General features: G+C 34.7%; 2 protein-coding genes across 4 annotated transcripts in view; one reads left to right on the forward strand and one right to left on the reverse strand.

Annotated features, from left to right (window-relative positions):
- Positions 1-18,418, forward strand: part of LOC128923089 (cadherin-87A-like) — a 231,858-nt gene that overhangs the window by 76,663 nt on the left and 136,777 nt on the right. The gene's annotated exons all lie outside the window — the stretch shown is intronic.
- On the reverse strand, positions 11,905-14,256 carry LOC128923088 (piggyBac transposable element-derived protein 2-like). Of its 2 annotated transcripts, XM_054235521.1 has the most exons (3): positions 13,902-14,256; positions 13,063-13,824; positions 11,905-13,007 (listed from the first exon to the last, which is right to left on the reverse strand). In XM_054235521.1, exons 2-3 carry the CDS (start codon positions 13,820-13,822, stop codon positions 11,950-11,952), a joined length of 1,818 nt encoding a protein of 605 aa, XP_054091496.1. In that variant the 5' UTR covers positions 13,823-13,824; positions 13,902-14,256; the 3' UTR covers positions 11,905-11,949. The 2 variants fall into 2 exon arrangements, with proteins under 2 accessions (XP_054091496.1, XP_054091491.1); XM_054235516.1 differs by having other exon boundaries at positions 13,063-14,256.

Raw genomic sequence — 18,418 nt, forward strand, 5'->3', positions numbered from 1 at the left:
GCCTATTATCTTCGCATTATTCATTTTCCGGTACACAAATGTTTGCTCATTTAATTAGTAAACCGAGCAAGACGACTTCACGCTTTCCCAATAGGAATATACATATATGATGGTATAATAAAAAGAACTAAGGTTACTTAACCCAGGCTTAGTAGGTTGGGAACTTTAATATCACATCTACATACGTTTTTCAGTAGGTAAACTTGTCTTAGGCGTACACGTATCTCGTATTTCAGGTATGATTTTCTTCTTCCCAGAAATATTCTGACCTATATTTTTCCGCATGGTATACTTTTTCCTACTTAAAATTTCTGCATGTATGAACCTATATAATTCCATGTATGTCTGTATACGCATATGTATATAATTTGTGTTATTATCTGGCTATTACAGTAGAATAAGCAATGGCTTCAGAACTTTCTGTTACGTAATAGTATATCCATAAAATTTTGAGTAATGTAATATACTTATTTACATAAGTGTATATCATTTATTGAACCCAAAAATAAAACACAAAACCTCATCAGAAATATTCTAAAATGAAATACTGTTCTAGAAACACTGATATATAGAACGACTAATGCGAACGAAACTTATGATAGTTGGAATATTTGATCTTCTATTGAGTACTTGAATTGTCTGATTCGTAATAAATCTACAACATATTAAAAGAACCCATATTCGCGATATCCTCCTATCAGGAAATAGGTAAACCTGATCCATAATAAATCTACAATATTTAAAGTGTAACCCACATTAACGGGATATTCTCACAGTGTAGTTTCTGTAGCTACGACCTTCTATAATATTGTTAAATTAGTTTTTTCTTCCAGTTGAGATTCTCATGTACGGTGACTTTTTATATACTTGCTCTCATTTGTTGTTATAGCTCCCGTATAACATTATTTGCCCTCAATACGGCCCAAATATGTACCGTAGTAATATAATATAATTTGCTCACTTGTAATCGTCTTGTCGATGCGCTCAATAAATTGCGTTATACATTTTTGCACATAAGTTGGATTTTTTGATGAGAATACCTCATTCGGTATTATTTGGAACAGTTTATCGTAAATCTTGGGGTTTTAAGACGATGACATTTCAATCTTGGTACATTTTGGCTAAATGTCTTGTAAATAAGGCATATTGTATCTTCGAACTATTACGGATTAGAGTAATTCTATTCTGAAGAGCCTACATTTCAAATAATAGACAAGAGCGGCAACAGTCTATACAATTATTTCAATATTTTCTTAAAATTTTGTATACTTAGCAAGGTAGCTAGGTAGGTTCGAGTGCTGCCTTTATTTATTTATTATTAGCACTACATGTGTCATTGATATCCATTGGGTATTATTTAGTAAACTACTCAACTCATCAATTCGTCTTTGTTCCCAAAATATAATTTTCTCTTTCGTTAAATCATTAGTGTAAATATTAATTAAGCTCTTTGACGCTGTACCTTCGATCCAGATGCCCATTAAGAGTAATTACAGTAATGACATACCTACTAATATTCAATACTATTCAATACGCTATACATTTACCAGCTCCCTCTCATTTGCGGTGCGCTGCCACGTCTGCCACCAGCCGCCAGCCTTTAAAATGGTTGCTTTAAACTATTAATTTTTTGCGTCAACCGCAATTACGGTAAGCACACACATTCTCCGCACACGCTTAGTTCTCTGGGCATTTCCAATTACGTAAAGACACCTACTTTTTATTTATCTTTCTTTAAATGTTGCAAATGAGGTGCCGCCTTCGATAGGGGAGAGATACTTTTTTTTTACTTATTTCAAAGTGTAAATAACTACTACGCCACTGTCAACGCCACTATGTACGTGCAAATAATATATATCCTTTATTTTCTCACGGGATATGCGCAAAACTTTTGCATGCCTTCTACGTGGCAAGCGTTGTAGAAGTTACACAAATTCATTGTGAGGGCAAAGGCAAAGGCAGGAAAACTCTTCCAATAATAACTGATGCGGTGCAAATACAAGAACATATATGTGTACGTTTGTATGCATGCGTATATACTTATGTATGAGTGTAGGAAAATACGAATAAATAAGCCAAAACTAAATCCCTCTGATGATGCAATATAAACGCAGCGTTATTGAGTTGAGCGTGCCGAGCCGGAATAGTCGCTTTTTATATGCCGTTGCACAGATTCATTCCAGAGTGAATAAAAACTTTAAATTGGTTTTGTGCGGATTATGTTCTTAAATAAGTACATACAAATATATGTACTTACTCATGTATATACATACATACATATAGAGTATACATACATTCATACGTTGTAAGGTAAATTCTCTGCCGTTGCTGTAACTGTATGCTTTCCTCCTTTCTCCGAATTTTCAAATGCTATTTGAATCCAAAAATGTCAGGTTTCATATCCATAGCAGAAAGACTTAAAGTAAGTTTAAGTTGGAGTAGGCTGATGCAGGTTACTCTAATGAGTTACGGCATAAAGAGTAAAGAGAGCATTCAGTTAAAAAAATATATATAAAATAAGTAAGGAAAGGCTAAGTTCGGGTGCAACCGAACATTTTATACTCTCGCAATTTATTGATATAGTTTTATTATTAGGTCTACAATTTTGCTTCCGCCGTTTTTTTTTTTTTGGAAATATAAATTTTTTTTGTATAAAAACGGTTCCCGCAAATGTCGAAAATTCGGTTCAAAAAGTGAAATTTTCAGTTGAGAATAAGTTTGGGATGCAACAGATCTCTACAAATATTTTGTTGGATAAATGTTGACACAAATGTCCAAGATCGATACAAAAAATTTAAACCACCAGTGCTTGACCCTAGAGACATCTATTGGAAAACGGTAGAATTGTAGATCTAATAAGATATCACACAATTTGACCCATATATTCGACTTAAAGTTCTATAGAATAACGAAAATCATCATATATGTATATGGACGCATTTATAAACTTTGAGATATACCTTTTTCCTTGAAATACTACAGAGTACTAGTATTGGACGTGTATAATTCATTACCTGAACACTATCATTAATACTTCTTTATATATGTATATATATATTTGGTGTAGTAACCGCATAGGAGATTATAGCCTAATCTACCAGAGCGCGACTCATTCCTACTTCTTGTTATTTATCGCCAACTGCAAATACCAAGTGAAACCAGGTCGCTTTTCATCTGGTCTTTTCAACGGCCTGTAGATCTTCCTCTTCCTCTGTATCCACCAGCGGCATGGAACACTTTCAAAGCGGGCGTATTTTCGTCCATTCCGAAAACATGACCTACCCAGCATAGTCGCTGTCGTTTTATTCGCTGAACTATGTCTATGCCGTCGTATAACTCTTACAGCTATAATTCCATCGTCTGCGGTATTCACCGTTGCCAATGTTTAAAGGACCGCAACACTTTCGCAAAACCTTTCTCTCAAAAACTCCTAGTGCCGTCTCATCTCATGTTGATACCGTCCACGCTTCTGCACCATAAAGCAGGACGGGAATGATGAGCGGGAATAATTTCGAGGCTGACATTGCACAGTGGTTCCGCCCATAGGCCAAAATCAAGCAATCCATCTCACGATTTTTTGTCAAAATGTATACATATGTCTTTTACATTGTCCAAACTTCTAAAAATTTAGTTAAATGCGTGAATACCTGCATTTTTTTAAAGCACATCAAATTTTTTTTTTTAATTTCGCAGCAACAGCTAATTTCAATTTGTTCTGTTCATACAAAGTTCAGGTTAACGAATCAAGATTATTTTTAATGGACTTTGAAGTTAAAGGTATTTATTTTAACTTGTGAAATTAATTAAGACTAATTTTGTTTTCTTAGTGAAATAAGTGTTTTATATCAACTATTTTTTGTATACCTTTTTTGTTGCGTCTTCTAATTGTTTACATAAAGTTTTAACTTGGAAAGAAGGATAAATCGTTGTTATTGCAATCTGTGTACGGTTTACTAGAGGAGACATTATAAGTTTTTGTTCTAACTATAATGTCTGTTGAATGGCAGTGAAAAAATGAACTGTATTAAATTGGTTGATAATTTGCTTTTTTATACTCTCGCAACAAATGTTGTTCACATAACGGTTGTTTGTAACACCCAAAACTAAACGAGTTAGATATAGGGTTCTATATACCAAAGTGATCAGGGTGAAGAGTGGAGTTCAAATCCGAATGTCTGTCTGTCCGTCCGTCCGTCCGTCTGTGCAAGCTGTAACTTGAGTAAAAATTAAGATATCTTGATGAAACTTGGCACACTTATTTCTTGGCACCATAGGAAGGTTGCTTTCGACGTGGTCGACTGCCACGCCCACAAAATGGCGAAAACCGAAAACACATAAAGTGCCATAACTAAGCCATAAATAAAGCTATGGAAATAAAAAAAATCGCACTATGAAGGGGCATATTTGGATGTAATTTTTTTGGGGAAGTGGGCGTGGCCCCGCCCCCTACTAAGTTTTTTGTACATATCTCGCAAACCAATGGAACTGTATAAACCAAACTTTCTGCAGTCGTTTTTTTAGCCACTTTCTAATACAGTCCAAAAATGAAAGATATCGGATCATAACCACGCCCATCTCCCATACAAAAGTTAGGTTGAAAATTACTAAAAGTGGGTTAACTCACTAACGAAAAACGTCAGAAACACTAAATTTCACATAAGAAATGGCAGGTGAAACCTGCACTCAGATTTTTTTTAAATATGGAAAATGGGCGTGGCGTCGCCCACTTCTGGGTCAAAAACCATATCTCAGGAACTACTCGACCGATTTCAATGAAAGTTGGTTTGTAATAGTTTCCTTACATCCCAATGATATGTTGTGAAAATAGGCCAAATCGCTTCACAACCACGCCTACTTTCTATATACCAGAACTTTGAAGACGATCTGAATCGTTTACTTTACAATATATAAAGTAAGCACTAGTGAAGATATCGGTGCAGAACTTTGCACAAATACTATGTTTATAGTGTGGCAGCCCCATTCTAAAAATCGCCGAAATCAGACCATAGGTTTTTAAGGCCCCATATATCGAACACGAAGACCTCGGTGCTTCTAACCTAATATTATGGTTTCCAACTTTCAATGGACTTTATACAATATATATGACGAATATGTGGGTCAAATTGTGTATTATATAATATAAATAAAGTTAAATAAATAAATTGCGAGAGTATAAAATGTTCGGTTATACCCGAACTTAGCCCTTCCTTACTTGTTTTATATGATATTATTCTTATAGGTTGAATAGGGGGTTGAATGGGGGAAACTATAACGACAAATCATGTTCAGCTTGTTTATCGCTTTCTTAAATTTGTTTACAAAGCCTTACTGAAAGTTTTGACGCTCCAACTATGACCATGAGAAGTATTTTTGCGCATCATTGCCATATAATGGCAATTCCTGTTCTATGGGAGCTGTAGGACATAGTAGTCTGATGGGGCCAATCTTTTGAATATATATTTTAAATATTTTTCTAGATTTTTGGAGAAAATTTCAGAGCGATATCTCAACGGGAAGTATTTATGACCGCGCCTTCATACAAGCCGAACCACTGTGCATTGTTACAAGTCCAAGTACGGATGAAGTATGTATCAGCAAAAATTCATATTCTTCTGGTTTCATTGTGAAATTGTCGCACACCAAGAGCATTCATTTCGCTTTTCGGCTATATCATGGACTTAAAGTAACATCTCTAATATTCTTAACTGGGTCGTAGCGCCGACTAAGATTATTGCGATACATACTTTATGCTAGACTAACAGAAAGTTCAAATATTATTATTTTTCCAATAACATGCAAATTTATAAAAAATAATTTTGTAACAAATTTTTTATATGGCTATATTATCATTCGTATAAATGACTTTACTATTTAAGATGAAATACAAGCGTGAGCCGCCTTGTACACACATGTTTGCCTTAAATAACCTGCATATCTGTATTTTAAGTGGCACATTTGAGAGTTAACCTAAATTTATGAAACCATATTCTTCAGCGTCGAAGTATTTTTCGTAAATTCGTTTGTTTACTGCAACAACAGGATGCTGTTACCATGCATAATAGTGATCCTTTGGACTCTCAAGTATATACATATATTTGCATATTTACCTTCAGGAAAATTCATTGGATACTATCTCTAGACTGTTATTCGAATGCGAATATGTGGTTTCCAATTTCAATTAGTTCCAAACCCTTGACTTGTTATTTGCTAAACCTGCTCTCGAATCTAAATTTTAATTATCTAACTTGAACTTTCGAGTCTCTTAGAGTGTTAATACGTGGTTTCGAGTATGTTTTTTTTATTCAGAAAATTCCATCTCCTAACTTTTAGTTCGCTTAATATTCATTCCATTCTTTTCTCCGCTTTCGTTCACTCCGCAAACGCACACTTTCCTCAACACTTTAAAAAAAAATAAAAAAAAAATTTTAAATTAATAAGAGTTCTTTAGTAAAAGTGTTTCACAAGTTCAGCAGTATGTAACTGTTCTATTACCACATGTTTCACAAGTTCATATTTTCCCTACAGGCTACTTGCACACACAAATGCAACGGTGTCGTTTGATCCCCAAGCGCACGCTGACCTTTCTCCGCAAAAGTGCAATCAGCCAATTCGCACCTGCTTGAATGCATTTTTGAATGGAATATTTAAAATTCCTTTTCCTTCCATTGTTCGCATGTTTTTCTGCTTCTCCGCTTGTTGTTGAAACATGTCTGTTTTTATTGGAATTTAATAACAGCGAATATCATCCTGTCGAAATGGTTTCGTGTATACTCACGACTATTGCATTTGAATTTTCCTTCTTTACGTGAGTATTAATAGTGCTATTCAGAGTGTATGTATGCGTATATATGTAAGTTTGCTACTAGCCAAATGCAAATTAATATAAATGTATATAAATGATGTTGAGTTAATGTGAAACAAAACAAAGTTATACCGTATGCGAATATATACTGTTTATGAAAATATTTGGTAATTTTTCTTAAAGAGTAAGAAAAGTAAAGTTCTTAATTTAAATGACGTAATTAAGGATTGAAGGATTATTAAATGTTTAAAAACTTATATATGGGTAAGTTATTTGTTCTTGTACAAGTAATCGGTTTAGTAGGTAAAAGGCAAGCAATGTATTTCTTTTTAATTGCTGATGAAAGCACTTTACTTAAGTATATTATATAATATATAAAGTACTTTTTACTTTATTGTGTCTTTATTAATTTCTCTTCTGTAAGTGCATATGTTTACTTGAGTGCAAATGCAGTTCATTTGCATATTTGGGATACTTAAATAGTCAATCAAAAGTAATCTTTGTGTGTTTAGAAAATAACGGGATTTTCGATTTTTTGAAAAAGATATTTATTCATTCGTCTACATCAATCAAATACTTATGTATTTATGATCCAGCATTCTTAATGAGTTATGTTAAAAGAAATAAAGATTTTCATAATAGAAGGAATTCAAAGAAAGACTACTACCATTTGGTCATATAACCTGATATTGTCATCAAGAGAGAAGCTTACTAAAAGTATCGAAGGATAGTTCGGAGATGAATGGCAAAATCGTTGACTATTTCATTTAAATTTGCTAATTGCGAAATACTCTTGTTCTTCGAGTAAAATCTTCTGGAAGTTGGATTTAAATTCTTCCGGACAGTAGCAAATGGACTGTGTACACGTACATACGGAAAGGTTTATGAGAAGTTGAAGAAGGACTTTTCACATGCGTCGTTTTAGCTATCTCCATTTTCTTTAAAATTGCTCATAATAAGATTACAAAATATTTTCAGACGGTCAGGCAACAAACCGTAGTTTAAAGTTCGTGCAGAGTATATTTAGTCAGAAAATTGTTTAACCAGGCTGATATCAAGTAACTAATTTTTTATCCGGACACTTCTACGCAAGTCGAATCGAACGATTGAGATATTAGTGGATCTTTTTTTTGTTAATCTTTCAATTCAATCACTGTATCAGTTTAAATCTATACTACTAGCAGTGATTATTTCAGAGTAACAGTGTTGCATTTAAAGCTATATGCACCAACTTATCGAGCTCTCTTTCAATTTAGATGCACTGAAACAGAGAATTTTTTTGAAACACGACTTGCACATACCATATACACGCGCAACAGACAGACACACTAAAATCTGGCCGATTTGATTATTTTTCGCAACACATTTGCCCGCAAATGTAATGTGCAACTGATTGATTAAATTCCCACGTACGCAAATGCCGCGTGCAGGCACGCGATAAGAAAACTTTTCAAATGAATGCTCGTAGAATACCGGCGAGTATACACCAGTGCGCAGTGCGATGGTTGCTGATTGTATAGAATGTTGCAAGCACATTTCACAGTGATTACTCGGCGGCATCAAATTTGGGCAGCTGGTATTTAGAGAGGAGAGACCCAAAAGTAGTCACTGGTTTAGAGGTGAGCGAAATTGTTGTGAGTACACGTTAAATGTGCCGCTGTATAAACACAAATTACAATTCACAATTTCAACAACAATACCAGTTGCGATAATTAAAAAAATATAAAGCACAAAATTGCTATTCGGCGTACAATGGAGAATGCCTGTAAACAATAATTGAATTTGTAGCGTTCGTATGAGTTTAGCGTTCTATGTGCCTATGTACATATGTAAGTAAGTATGTGTACGCACAGCAGCTGCCTGTCAAGTAAGGGATGCCTGCTACTTTTCATTTAATTGAAGCTAACCGTTACGAGTCGCGTAAGTTGAGGGTGTGATTGCCAATCGATAGGTTCGTTTAGCACCGGTGTTATAATTTAAGTAGGGAAGGTATTTGCTAATTGTGAATGCCTTCAGCAATCAATACAGAGGTAGTCAAAATTATTTACACATCGGACGTTTTTTTACATGTTTCACAGAAAAAGCTTTCGCTTGTTGTTGTTGTTGTCGCAGGGTAACAAAATGCTATGTTGTTGTAAACCTTGATCTATTCCCGAGCGAATGAAGTCGGTTTGGCAAGAATAGCTGGAAATATGGCGGAGAAATAAGCAAATGAACTGAAGACTCAGAGTAGTCAAAAGTATTTACACACATTTTTTTTGCGTCAAAAGTATTTACACACGGCGATTTAGCCTTTATCCTTGAATTTGGTTTGAGCAAAAGTAGTAATTTGATTCTATTGCATTCTTAACAACCTAACTCAGCCTTTAAATATAAAAATTGGTAAATAAAATATCGAAAACAAAGGAATTATCGATTATAACTAGTTTGGAGACTGTTACTAAGTTTAAGACTCGGGTTTAGGCTTCGGAGTTAGTTAAAATTTATAGAATTTGATGGAATACTGTTTATAATGTTATTAAAAAGAAGGAAACGAAGTATTGCAAGGACAATTTAAAGATAATTGGGCGGAAACCTGTGATACTCAAAGATAATGCAGAAGATTAGTAGGAACTGTCATCATCCCAAAATTAGTATGTGATTGGCGTTGCAACCGTTTAGCCGGTTATAGCCGGCCAAAATTAGTCCTCTCTTAATATTGCAGCATCATCGAATCAGCATATTGCATGAACAGCCAATGATGCTACACTACTAAGGACATTTAAAAAATGTAACAAAAATACATACGTTGTGCATAAAGTTGACCACTTCCGAAACCAAAAAAGCGATATGCCTCTCATTTGCCTTAAAATGCATCCTAAAGCCTGTCGTGGACAGATAAGGCTGATTTTTTGTTCCAGGGCTTCTTTAGTAAACGCTTTATGCATTTACCACGTGAGAAGAAGAATAATGCAGCTTAGACGCTAAATAGAGTCTGGAGTGATGATTTTTGATTTTTTTTTATTCTTTGGGGAAATTTTCCTTACTTCTGTTTTGGAGATTTGGTACTAATTTAGTGACCCTAAATCATCCGGATATATCAGAATTCACATGACCATGCCATTGTAGTGGTCCGTCGGCCTTTTCCAACTATTGACTACATTTTACAACAGGATAATGCTCTATTTCATGAAGGATCTTTACCTACAAAAGTTTTAAATGAAGCAAATCAAGTTGACCTCCGCACAGCCCTGACCAAAACTTTAGTCAAAATGATTGACCTTTCGTTAAATATCAGAGGACAATTGATATAATAACCGAAATCGCCGAAATTACCGACATTTGGTCTAAATTAACTGTTAACTTAGCGCACAATTGTGTTGAATCAATTCGGACCATAAAGCAGGCTGGTATTGACGCCAATGGTAATGTAACCCATTATGAATTTATCGCCTTAAAATAGGAATTTATACTGAACATTAAAATTTTATAGTTATCATTAAATAAGAACAGGATAATAGAGTTCATGTTGTGTGTAAATACTTTTGACGCAAAAAAATGTGTGTAAATACTTTTGACTACTCCGAGTCTTCAGTTCATTTGCTTATTTCTCCGCCATATTTCTAGCTATTCTAGCCAAACTGACTTCATTCCCTCGGGAATAGATCAAGGTTTACAACAACATAGCATTTTGTTACCCTGCTACAACAACAACAACAAGCGAAAGCTTTTTCTGTGAAACATGTGAAAAATCGTCCGATGTGTAAATAATTTTGACTACCTCTGTAACCACCTCGTGAGTATATTTCGAACATGAGATAGGTAGAAAAGCCAAACCTAAGAAAGTAAATCTAATTTTTTGTCAACTACTACTACCATCTACTGAGAATGTAGCTGGCGCCCTCAATATGTAATGTGCAACCCTGATATATTTTCGGATACTCAAAAGCTCTCAGCAGTAGCTTAATACTTATCGATTTCAAATTCTGATAAATATGAAAGCCAATGAGTTTTTCTTAAAATTTATTATTTATTATAACCTGCTTTTAGGCTTTCTTTCTCCTAACAACGCTTATTCGACCTACTTAAAATCAATTTTCTAATGTTCTTTTGAAAATTACTTACAATCTTGTATCACTTTCGTAGTATTTTTTTTAATTTTATTAAATTTGTAAACATGTTTTCAACAAATTTTAAAACCAGAATCAATATTTCTCCGCACAAAAGCAACAGTTCTTGAGGGTTAACAATAGTTCACTTTACATACGAGTATATTCCTAGACATACTGCCATGGCACAACACTGCGTATGAGTAACATATCCATATCAATCAAATTCACAAAAAAAAAGGGAAAATATTTGCATTCAAATAAAAGAAATTAAGTTCGATGAATACTAAATATTGATTTCATTATACGTCGGCAACATGTACTACAACTGTAATATATTTGTACGCATAACGGTTGTTTGTAAAACCACAAAATTATTATGAAAGAAGCATACTCGTATGTATGTATTTATATGTTTACAAATGACCATCGAAAAATCAAAATTCGAAATAAAATGTGAGGTTGTGAAATATTTGGAAAATATTATTGACTCTGATAACTATTAGTTTCAATGTATATTGCAGTCTCCCTCGACATTTTTTTTAATTTTCCTTTGCTTTTCGATTTTGTATATGATATCAAGAAATAGGCGGTATTCCACTCAATTTGACTCAGGATGGTCATAGTAATACGCAGTAATGGTTGTCTTTATTATTTTCTATTTTAGAATTTTAAATATTAATAGTTTCCTTAATTTTTAAGGTTGTAAGGACCGATCGATATATCTGAAAAATACACAATTATGCAAAACGAAGAGAATATTTTAAAACTTCACGTTTTTTCATAGTTGTTTCATTGCTCTTTTAAAGCCTATATAGTCCTTAATAATTGTTAACCCTTTCGACCCCGATTTTCTTCCTGTAATCTTAAAATTTTTTTTTTAGTTTTAATCTCATTATATTTATTCTAGAAAGGTATAGTAAAATTTTCAACTCGCCACTCCCACCCGTTTGAGCGCTACAGAATGTTGCCTGTGAGCAACGTTGGGCAATGGTGGTATAGAATTTATTAATATTTTTTTTTTTCTAATCGCATTTTATTTTATTTATTGGGGAAAAATTAGGTATGAAAAGACAAAAAACAGTTTTTATTGTTATTGCAGCAAAGATGGACCTTACATTTAAGACATTTGGACATTGGAGTTCCTGTCTTGCACAACCTGCAGCGCCCTTTTTCACCGAATACTACCCAATGTTCCGTCTTATCATATCGTTTCGTTTCTGGAGGGTTCGGCTGGAATCTGTACTTTTTCGTGTTATGCGACGACACACTGCTCGATGGAGAGTTTGTATCGCTATCATTCCTCTCTGCGTTGGACGGTCTGCCTCGCTTTCTTTGCATAGAAACTGCAGAAGACGTAGATTGCAGAAGGGCATCAGCAATTTCCAGTTGAAATTTTATTAGGGGAATGTGTTTCTGTTTCGGATGAAGCAAATTTAAATGTTTTCTATAAAGCAGCCACGCATTTGTAACAGACGTTCCCAGACACCAATAAAAAATTCGTATATACCACTTCCTTGAGCGGTGGTTAACTTTATAAAGTTCCATCAACATGTCCGCTAGATCCACACCTCCCATGCCTTTGTTGTAGTTAGCAACTATCGCAGGTCTTTGGACATCTACGTGTGTTTTTTCTTTTGGGTTCCAACGTTTGCAAATGCCAACTGGTTCATGACTTATATGCGATGATATAAGTTGGACCGGCTTATTGTCAAACCACCTTACACATACAATATTATGATTGGTTTCACATTTCATGTCATAAGATCCTCTTCCACGTTTTTTGAGTTCCGCTTCTGAAAGTAACTGGCAGTTGCTTATTCGATTTTTACGTATAGTACCAGTGGCGAATATGCCCATTTCCTTCAATGCAATCAGAAGGCTTACTGATGTAAACCAGTTATCAAAATAAAGTTTGAAGTTCTTGTGTTTGGGAATAGTTTTCGCTAAATAGAGAACTATATCCGAGGAAAGTCCCAATCCATATGATTGACAGGTGCCTTCACCAACATACAGCGTGAAATCATATACAAGTCCAGACGTTCCAGCACGCGTAAACATTTTCAACCCCCATTTGTGAGGCTTAGCTGGATTGTATTGTTTGTACGTTGATCGTCCTGTAAGCAAAAGTAACAACAAAAATACGGATACAACACATGTGTAAGCACATACCTTTGAACGCAATTATTTGCTCATCAACGCTTTGATGTTCTTCTTGAGGAAGTTTATTGAAGTTTTCTCTGATGATATCGAGCAGTGGACGTATCTTGTATAGCTTGTCATAATTTAAATCTTCTTTTTTAGGCTGCTTGCTGTTATCATTAAAATGTAAACACTGTTTAATTTTGTCAAATCTATTACGAGGTATTGAATCTGTTATAGCGGTAAGCTTAATATTTTGAGACCATGCCATTTTAAATTGGGGTAGTTTTAAAACACCTAAGTACAGTAGAGTACCAATATATCGTCTTATTTCTACACTGGTACATTTAAGTTCAAGGCCCAGTTCTTGAAGTCCATACAAATCAGTTTGCTGCGTGATCAAATCAATAGCACGACAGTCAAAAAATTGTGAAAAATATTCTACGGGCATCATGACGTCGTGAATTTCCAAGTCGACATCTGCCTTCCATACACTTTCAGGAGCTTCAAATGGCTTTGATCTCCATTTTAATGCCTTCGAATCAATTTTTTCAATGCAAAACCCTTCACTAGAACAAGATTCATGCTCGTTGTCTTCCGTAATTATATTGTCAAGAAGTCCGATTTCTATGCTTTCCCCTCTTTCCATAATCCCTTGCAAATTCTGCTCCAGCACTGCAGACACATCCTCTATCTCATCACCACTTTCTTCATCAGTTGAAACATCCCAATCGAAGTTTAAAATTCGTTGTACGTCCTCATTTGACAAACCTTTATCTTGAGGCCTCATAACTAAAGTCATGGAAATTTTATACCACAATTGCCCAAAGTTGCTCACAAGCAACTTCGCATATGTAAAAATTACTCACCTGATGTTGGTTTAAAACTAAAGAAATTTTCTTGCAAAAATATTTCACTTAACAATCGCTGAAAAGTAGTTCATTTACAGATTGATAATTTTTGTTACAATTATTTAAAAAATTCTCTCTTTTAAAAATGTTCTCCTTCATGCAGAAATAAATTTTCGCCGACACTGCTGCAGTCTTTATCAAATTGCTTTGCTAAATGATTTACTAGTGATTTTTTTTTTGATCACACCACGTGCTGACTCATAAGACTACCGTTATCATATCGGTTCAATAAACAAAAACAAAAATAACGCTGGTGGTAGGCCTATGAACTAGCGAAATTGCCCTCAGGCAACATTGGGGTCGAAAGGGTTAATAACACAGGCACACAAACATTTTTTTTTGTTATGACCTGGTGGTCTTACTATATGTGTCATATGTTTTTGGGGTCGCTGAATCCGAATCCGAGGACCCCATCAGATCAGGGTTTTAACATAAACCTAGAAAACAAATATGGCGGATAGCACTTAGGGGTTTTAGCTGTCACGGATTACGAATCTGGTGTCGGTTTTTCAAAATTCAAAATGGCGGATCCAATATGGTGGACGCTTTTTTGAAAATTTTATCGGAAACTCGTTACTCGGTGGTTCTCAGGACGCTGATTACTTGTTAGTTGTTATAAATTCAAGATGTGAACCAATTTTAAAAATTCGCCGTAACCAAGAAAACTCTCGAGTAGTGAGTTTCAAGCGAATCCGATGAATTTTAAAAACCCTGTCCGCCATATTGGTTGTCTGTGGTTATGTCAAAACCCAGATCTGATGGGGTTAAATGGACCTCGGATTCGGAATCAGCGCCCCTGTGTAATTTTTTTAAAAATTCATTTGACGTTTAGAAATCCTTCAGTTAGTTATTTGTTGAAAACGCTGAATTATTTCATTAAAAGCGCTAATCTGCTAAGGGTTATACATTAAATTCAAAGATTTTTTAGAGATTTAGTACGAATTTGGTGAATTTTGTTTTAAATAATTTTCTTTTCAAAATGACTCAAATCATCTTTTCATGCATTTAATAACATGTATACATATGTATTGATGTAAATATGTTCGTATACCACCATCGCCACAATTCTACACAAATTCCTTACAGACAGACACACACACATATTAGCGCTCGAATTTTCCAACTAGGTACGCTTGCATTGCCACGTGTATTTGCATACAAATGTCTTTACGCACATCATAGCACGACAGTCGTTTAATCTCCTCTCGGCCATAGCGTAAAGTGGAAATATTCAGCGTGGATTTTGTTTACAGCTTTGCAAAGGCAAAACAACAATTGCGTATACGCCTGGGCATACTTAAAAGCTAGTGGTGGCACTATGTGCAAACAAACAACAATACACATAGATATGTATGTATGTATGTAACAAGCACTTAATTGTATTTTTAGCGTTCGTTTTTCCTTCGCATTTGAGCTGATTTTCGTTGGTTGTAATGTTATTCTTGTTACCGGCAACTGTTTTTGTGGCACCATTGTTGTTGTTTTTAGCACTACTTGTAGTTACTAGTGGCGAATTTGACTTTTGTATAAAAGTTATGTTGTTGTTGTCATTTACGTTGTCAACTAATTGAATTTTGGCGGCAAAATTAAATGTTCATATTTTTTGTTTGTGGCTCGTAGTACGCGGTATAAATGCCGATGGCATTTACAAAGATCGCATAACGAGTCGCAGAAATGTGACATTTATTTAACATTTCGACATTTCGGCATTTAAGCATTCCTGTTTTACAAATTTGTGAAGTGCCTTGCCGAGCACACATTTGAGGCGACAGCGCGTGAAAATTGATAGCGATATTTTGGAAAATGCCGTTATTTTCGCAGAATTCAGCGGCAAGTTATACTGTCGTTATGGATAATCACAGTTAAATGTTTAAAAATCAGTTTTCGGAAGCATGTCACAGAACTTTACTTTTTGGTATATAAACCAAACTTTCTGCAGTCGTTTTTTCCGCCACTTCTTAATACAGTCCAAAAATGAAAGAAATCGGATAATAACCACGCCTACCTCCCATACAAAGGTTAGGTTGAAAATTACTAAAAGTGCGTTAACTCACTAACGAAATACGTCAGAAACGCAAAATTTTACATAAGAAATACCAGAAAGAAGCTTAATTCAGATTTTTTTACAAAATGGAAAATGGGCGTGGCATCGCCCACTTATGGGTCAAAAACCATATCTCAGGAACTACTCGGCAGATTTCAATGAAATTCGGTATATAATATTTTCTTGGTACCCTGCTGAAATCGGTTTACAACTGCGACAACTTCCCATATAACTCAATTTTGAACTCCATCTGATCCTTTCACTTTATAATATATACATAAGGAACCAATGAAGATAGCGAAATAAAAGTTTACACAAATACTGTATATGTGGCATCACTTGTGTCAAAATCGGACTATAACTTTTCAAGGCCCCGGATATAGAATTTGAAGAACTCAGTGCCTTATGGTAATTTTTCACCGAAAATATCGGTAAATCTCTCAGATATCTTAATTTAATTCAGAGGAAATCTTTTTCTTCAAATAGTATGTCTCCTGTATCAGAAATGGTTAAAATCAGGTCATAACTTTCCCTAGCTCTCATATAGCTAATTATAGGATTTTCAAAAATACGATGGGCTTAATAGCTTATAAATCGGTTAATAATTTAATTTAATGGTTAATAATCTTAATTTAATTCAGAGGAAATTTTTTTCTTCAAATAGTATGTCTCCTGTATCAGAAATAGTTAAAATCAGGTCATAACTTCCCCTAGCTCTCATATAGCTAATTATAGGATTTTCAAAAATACGATGGGCTTAATAGCTTATAAATCGGTTAATAATTTAATTTAATGGTTAATAATCTTAATTTAATTCAGAGGAAATCTTTTTCTTCAAATAGTATGTCTCCTGTATCAGAAATAGTTAAAATCAGGTCATAACTTCCCCTAGCTCTCATATAGCTAATTATAGGATTTTCAAAAATACGATGGGCTTAATAGCTTATAAATCGGTTAATATCTTATGAAATATCTTAGCCAAATTAAAGGAGTATATAATCTTAGATATATGTATGTTGGTGATGAAAATGAGTTTAACCGGCTCAGGCATTACCTCAGGCTATATATGATGATTTTCGTTTTCGAATTCGACCCTTATATTCGTTCGAATATAAGGGTCGAATTGTGCGTTATCTGAATAAAAATATAGCAATAAATTGCGAGAGTATAAAATGTTCGGTTGCATCCGAACTTTCCTTACTTGTTTTGTAACAGTTTGTTGTTTAATAATGTTAATTTAGCTTACATTTGGTTTCTGTTAGTTTTTTATACTTGTGCTTATTTTTTTATATTGAAGGGATCAAGAGATTTGAATATTTTAGTTAAAAATAAGGTTATGATATTCGTTCATGTTATTCATGGTTTTTGGCAGATTTTATTTAATATTCCTGGTTTTAATTAAGATAGTATGTGAATTTGTTGAGCTGAAGTCGCTTGTCGCTTATCCGGTTTTGAGTGAAAGCAACAGGTCGAAAGAAGATAGTCCTATTGCCCATCACCTTACGTCATAATAATTTGCTTCTTCTTATTTACTGACGTAGAGTGAAAGTCATCCTCTTTCTCTGTTCCACCAGCAATTATTGCATCGACTACTTGCAAAGCTGGAGTGCATTTTTCATTCGAGCAACATGCCCTAGCCAGCGTAGACGCTGTTTTTTTATTCTCTGAACGATGCAGTATTCACTGTATCCAATGTTTAAGGGACCATAAATCTTCTTCTTAAACTTTGCTTACACAGACTGGAAAAGGCAGAACTAACGTCGCGGTTGTTAAGTCCAATGATATCGTAATCATCGGCGAACGCTAGCAACTGAATACTCTTGTGGAATATTGTACTTTCTCTATTAAACCCTGCGGTTCCTATTATTTTGTCCTGCAATATATTGAAGAAGTCACACCATAGTGAGTTCTGTCTGAAACCTAGTTTGGTATCGAACGGTTAGGAGAGGTCTTTCCCGATAACGTAACTTTCCACAGCCGTATTTGTTTTTCGCGGATGCCAAATTTAGTTATTTCCTTACTGGGTTATTATCGAAGACATCTTTATAATCGACAAAGAGATGGTGTGTCTCTCCAAGACTTGATGAATATCTAGTCAGTTGTTGATTTTTCAGGTATAAAGCCACACTGATAAGGTCCAAACAGTTTGTTGACGGTAGGCTTTAGTCTTTCACGCAGCACACTCGATCGAACCTTGTATGCGCTAATGAGTAGGCTCACGCTAATTGGCGCTTATTGTGGATTGGGAAGTGTTGGGATGCTTACCTCCGACCATATTCTCTTTCCTTTTCATGGAGGGTAGTTTTTATGTGGCGGTTCGAAAACTCAACCTTGTTAAGCGAGTATGTGCACATTTATCATTTATATGGCGCACCACTTGCTCCAAGAGCGATTCCTGCTTGCAGACGCACCTCTGATGAATTGCTATTAG

This window comes from Zeugodacus cucurbitae, chromosome 2 (genome assembly GCF_028554725.1).
Source record: "Zeugodacus cucurbitae isolate PBARC_wt_2022May chromosome 2, idZeuCucr1.2, whole genome shotgun sequence".
NCBI lineage: Eukaryota > Metazoa > Arthropoda > Insecta > Diptera > Tephritidae > Zeugodacus > Zeugodacus cucurbitae.

Bases quoted from the DNA above. Each gene is read 5' to 3' on its own strand.
- LOC128923088 (XM_054235516.1), bottom strand. From the start codon at position 13,834: ATGACTTTAGTTATGAGGCCTCAAGATAAAGGTTTGTCAAATGAGGAC. The intron at 13,008-13,062 runs GTATGTGCTTAC...TTTTGCTTACAG, and splicing joins GCAAATAATTGCGTTCAAAG to GACGATCAACGTACAAACAA.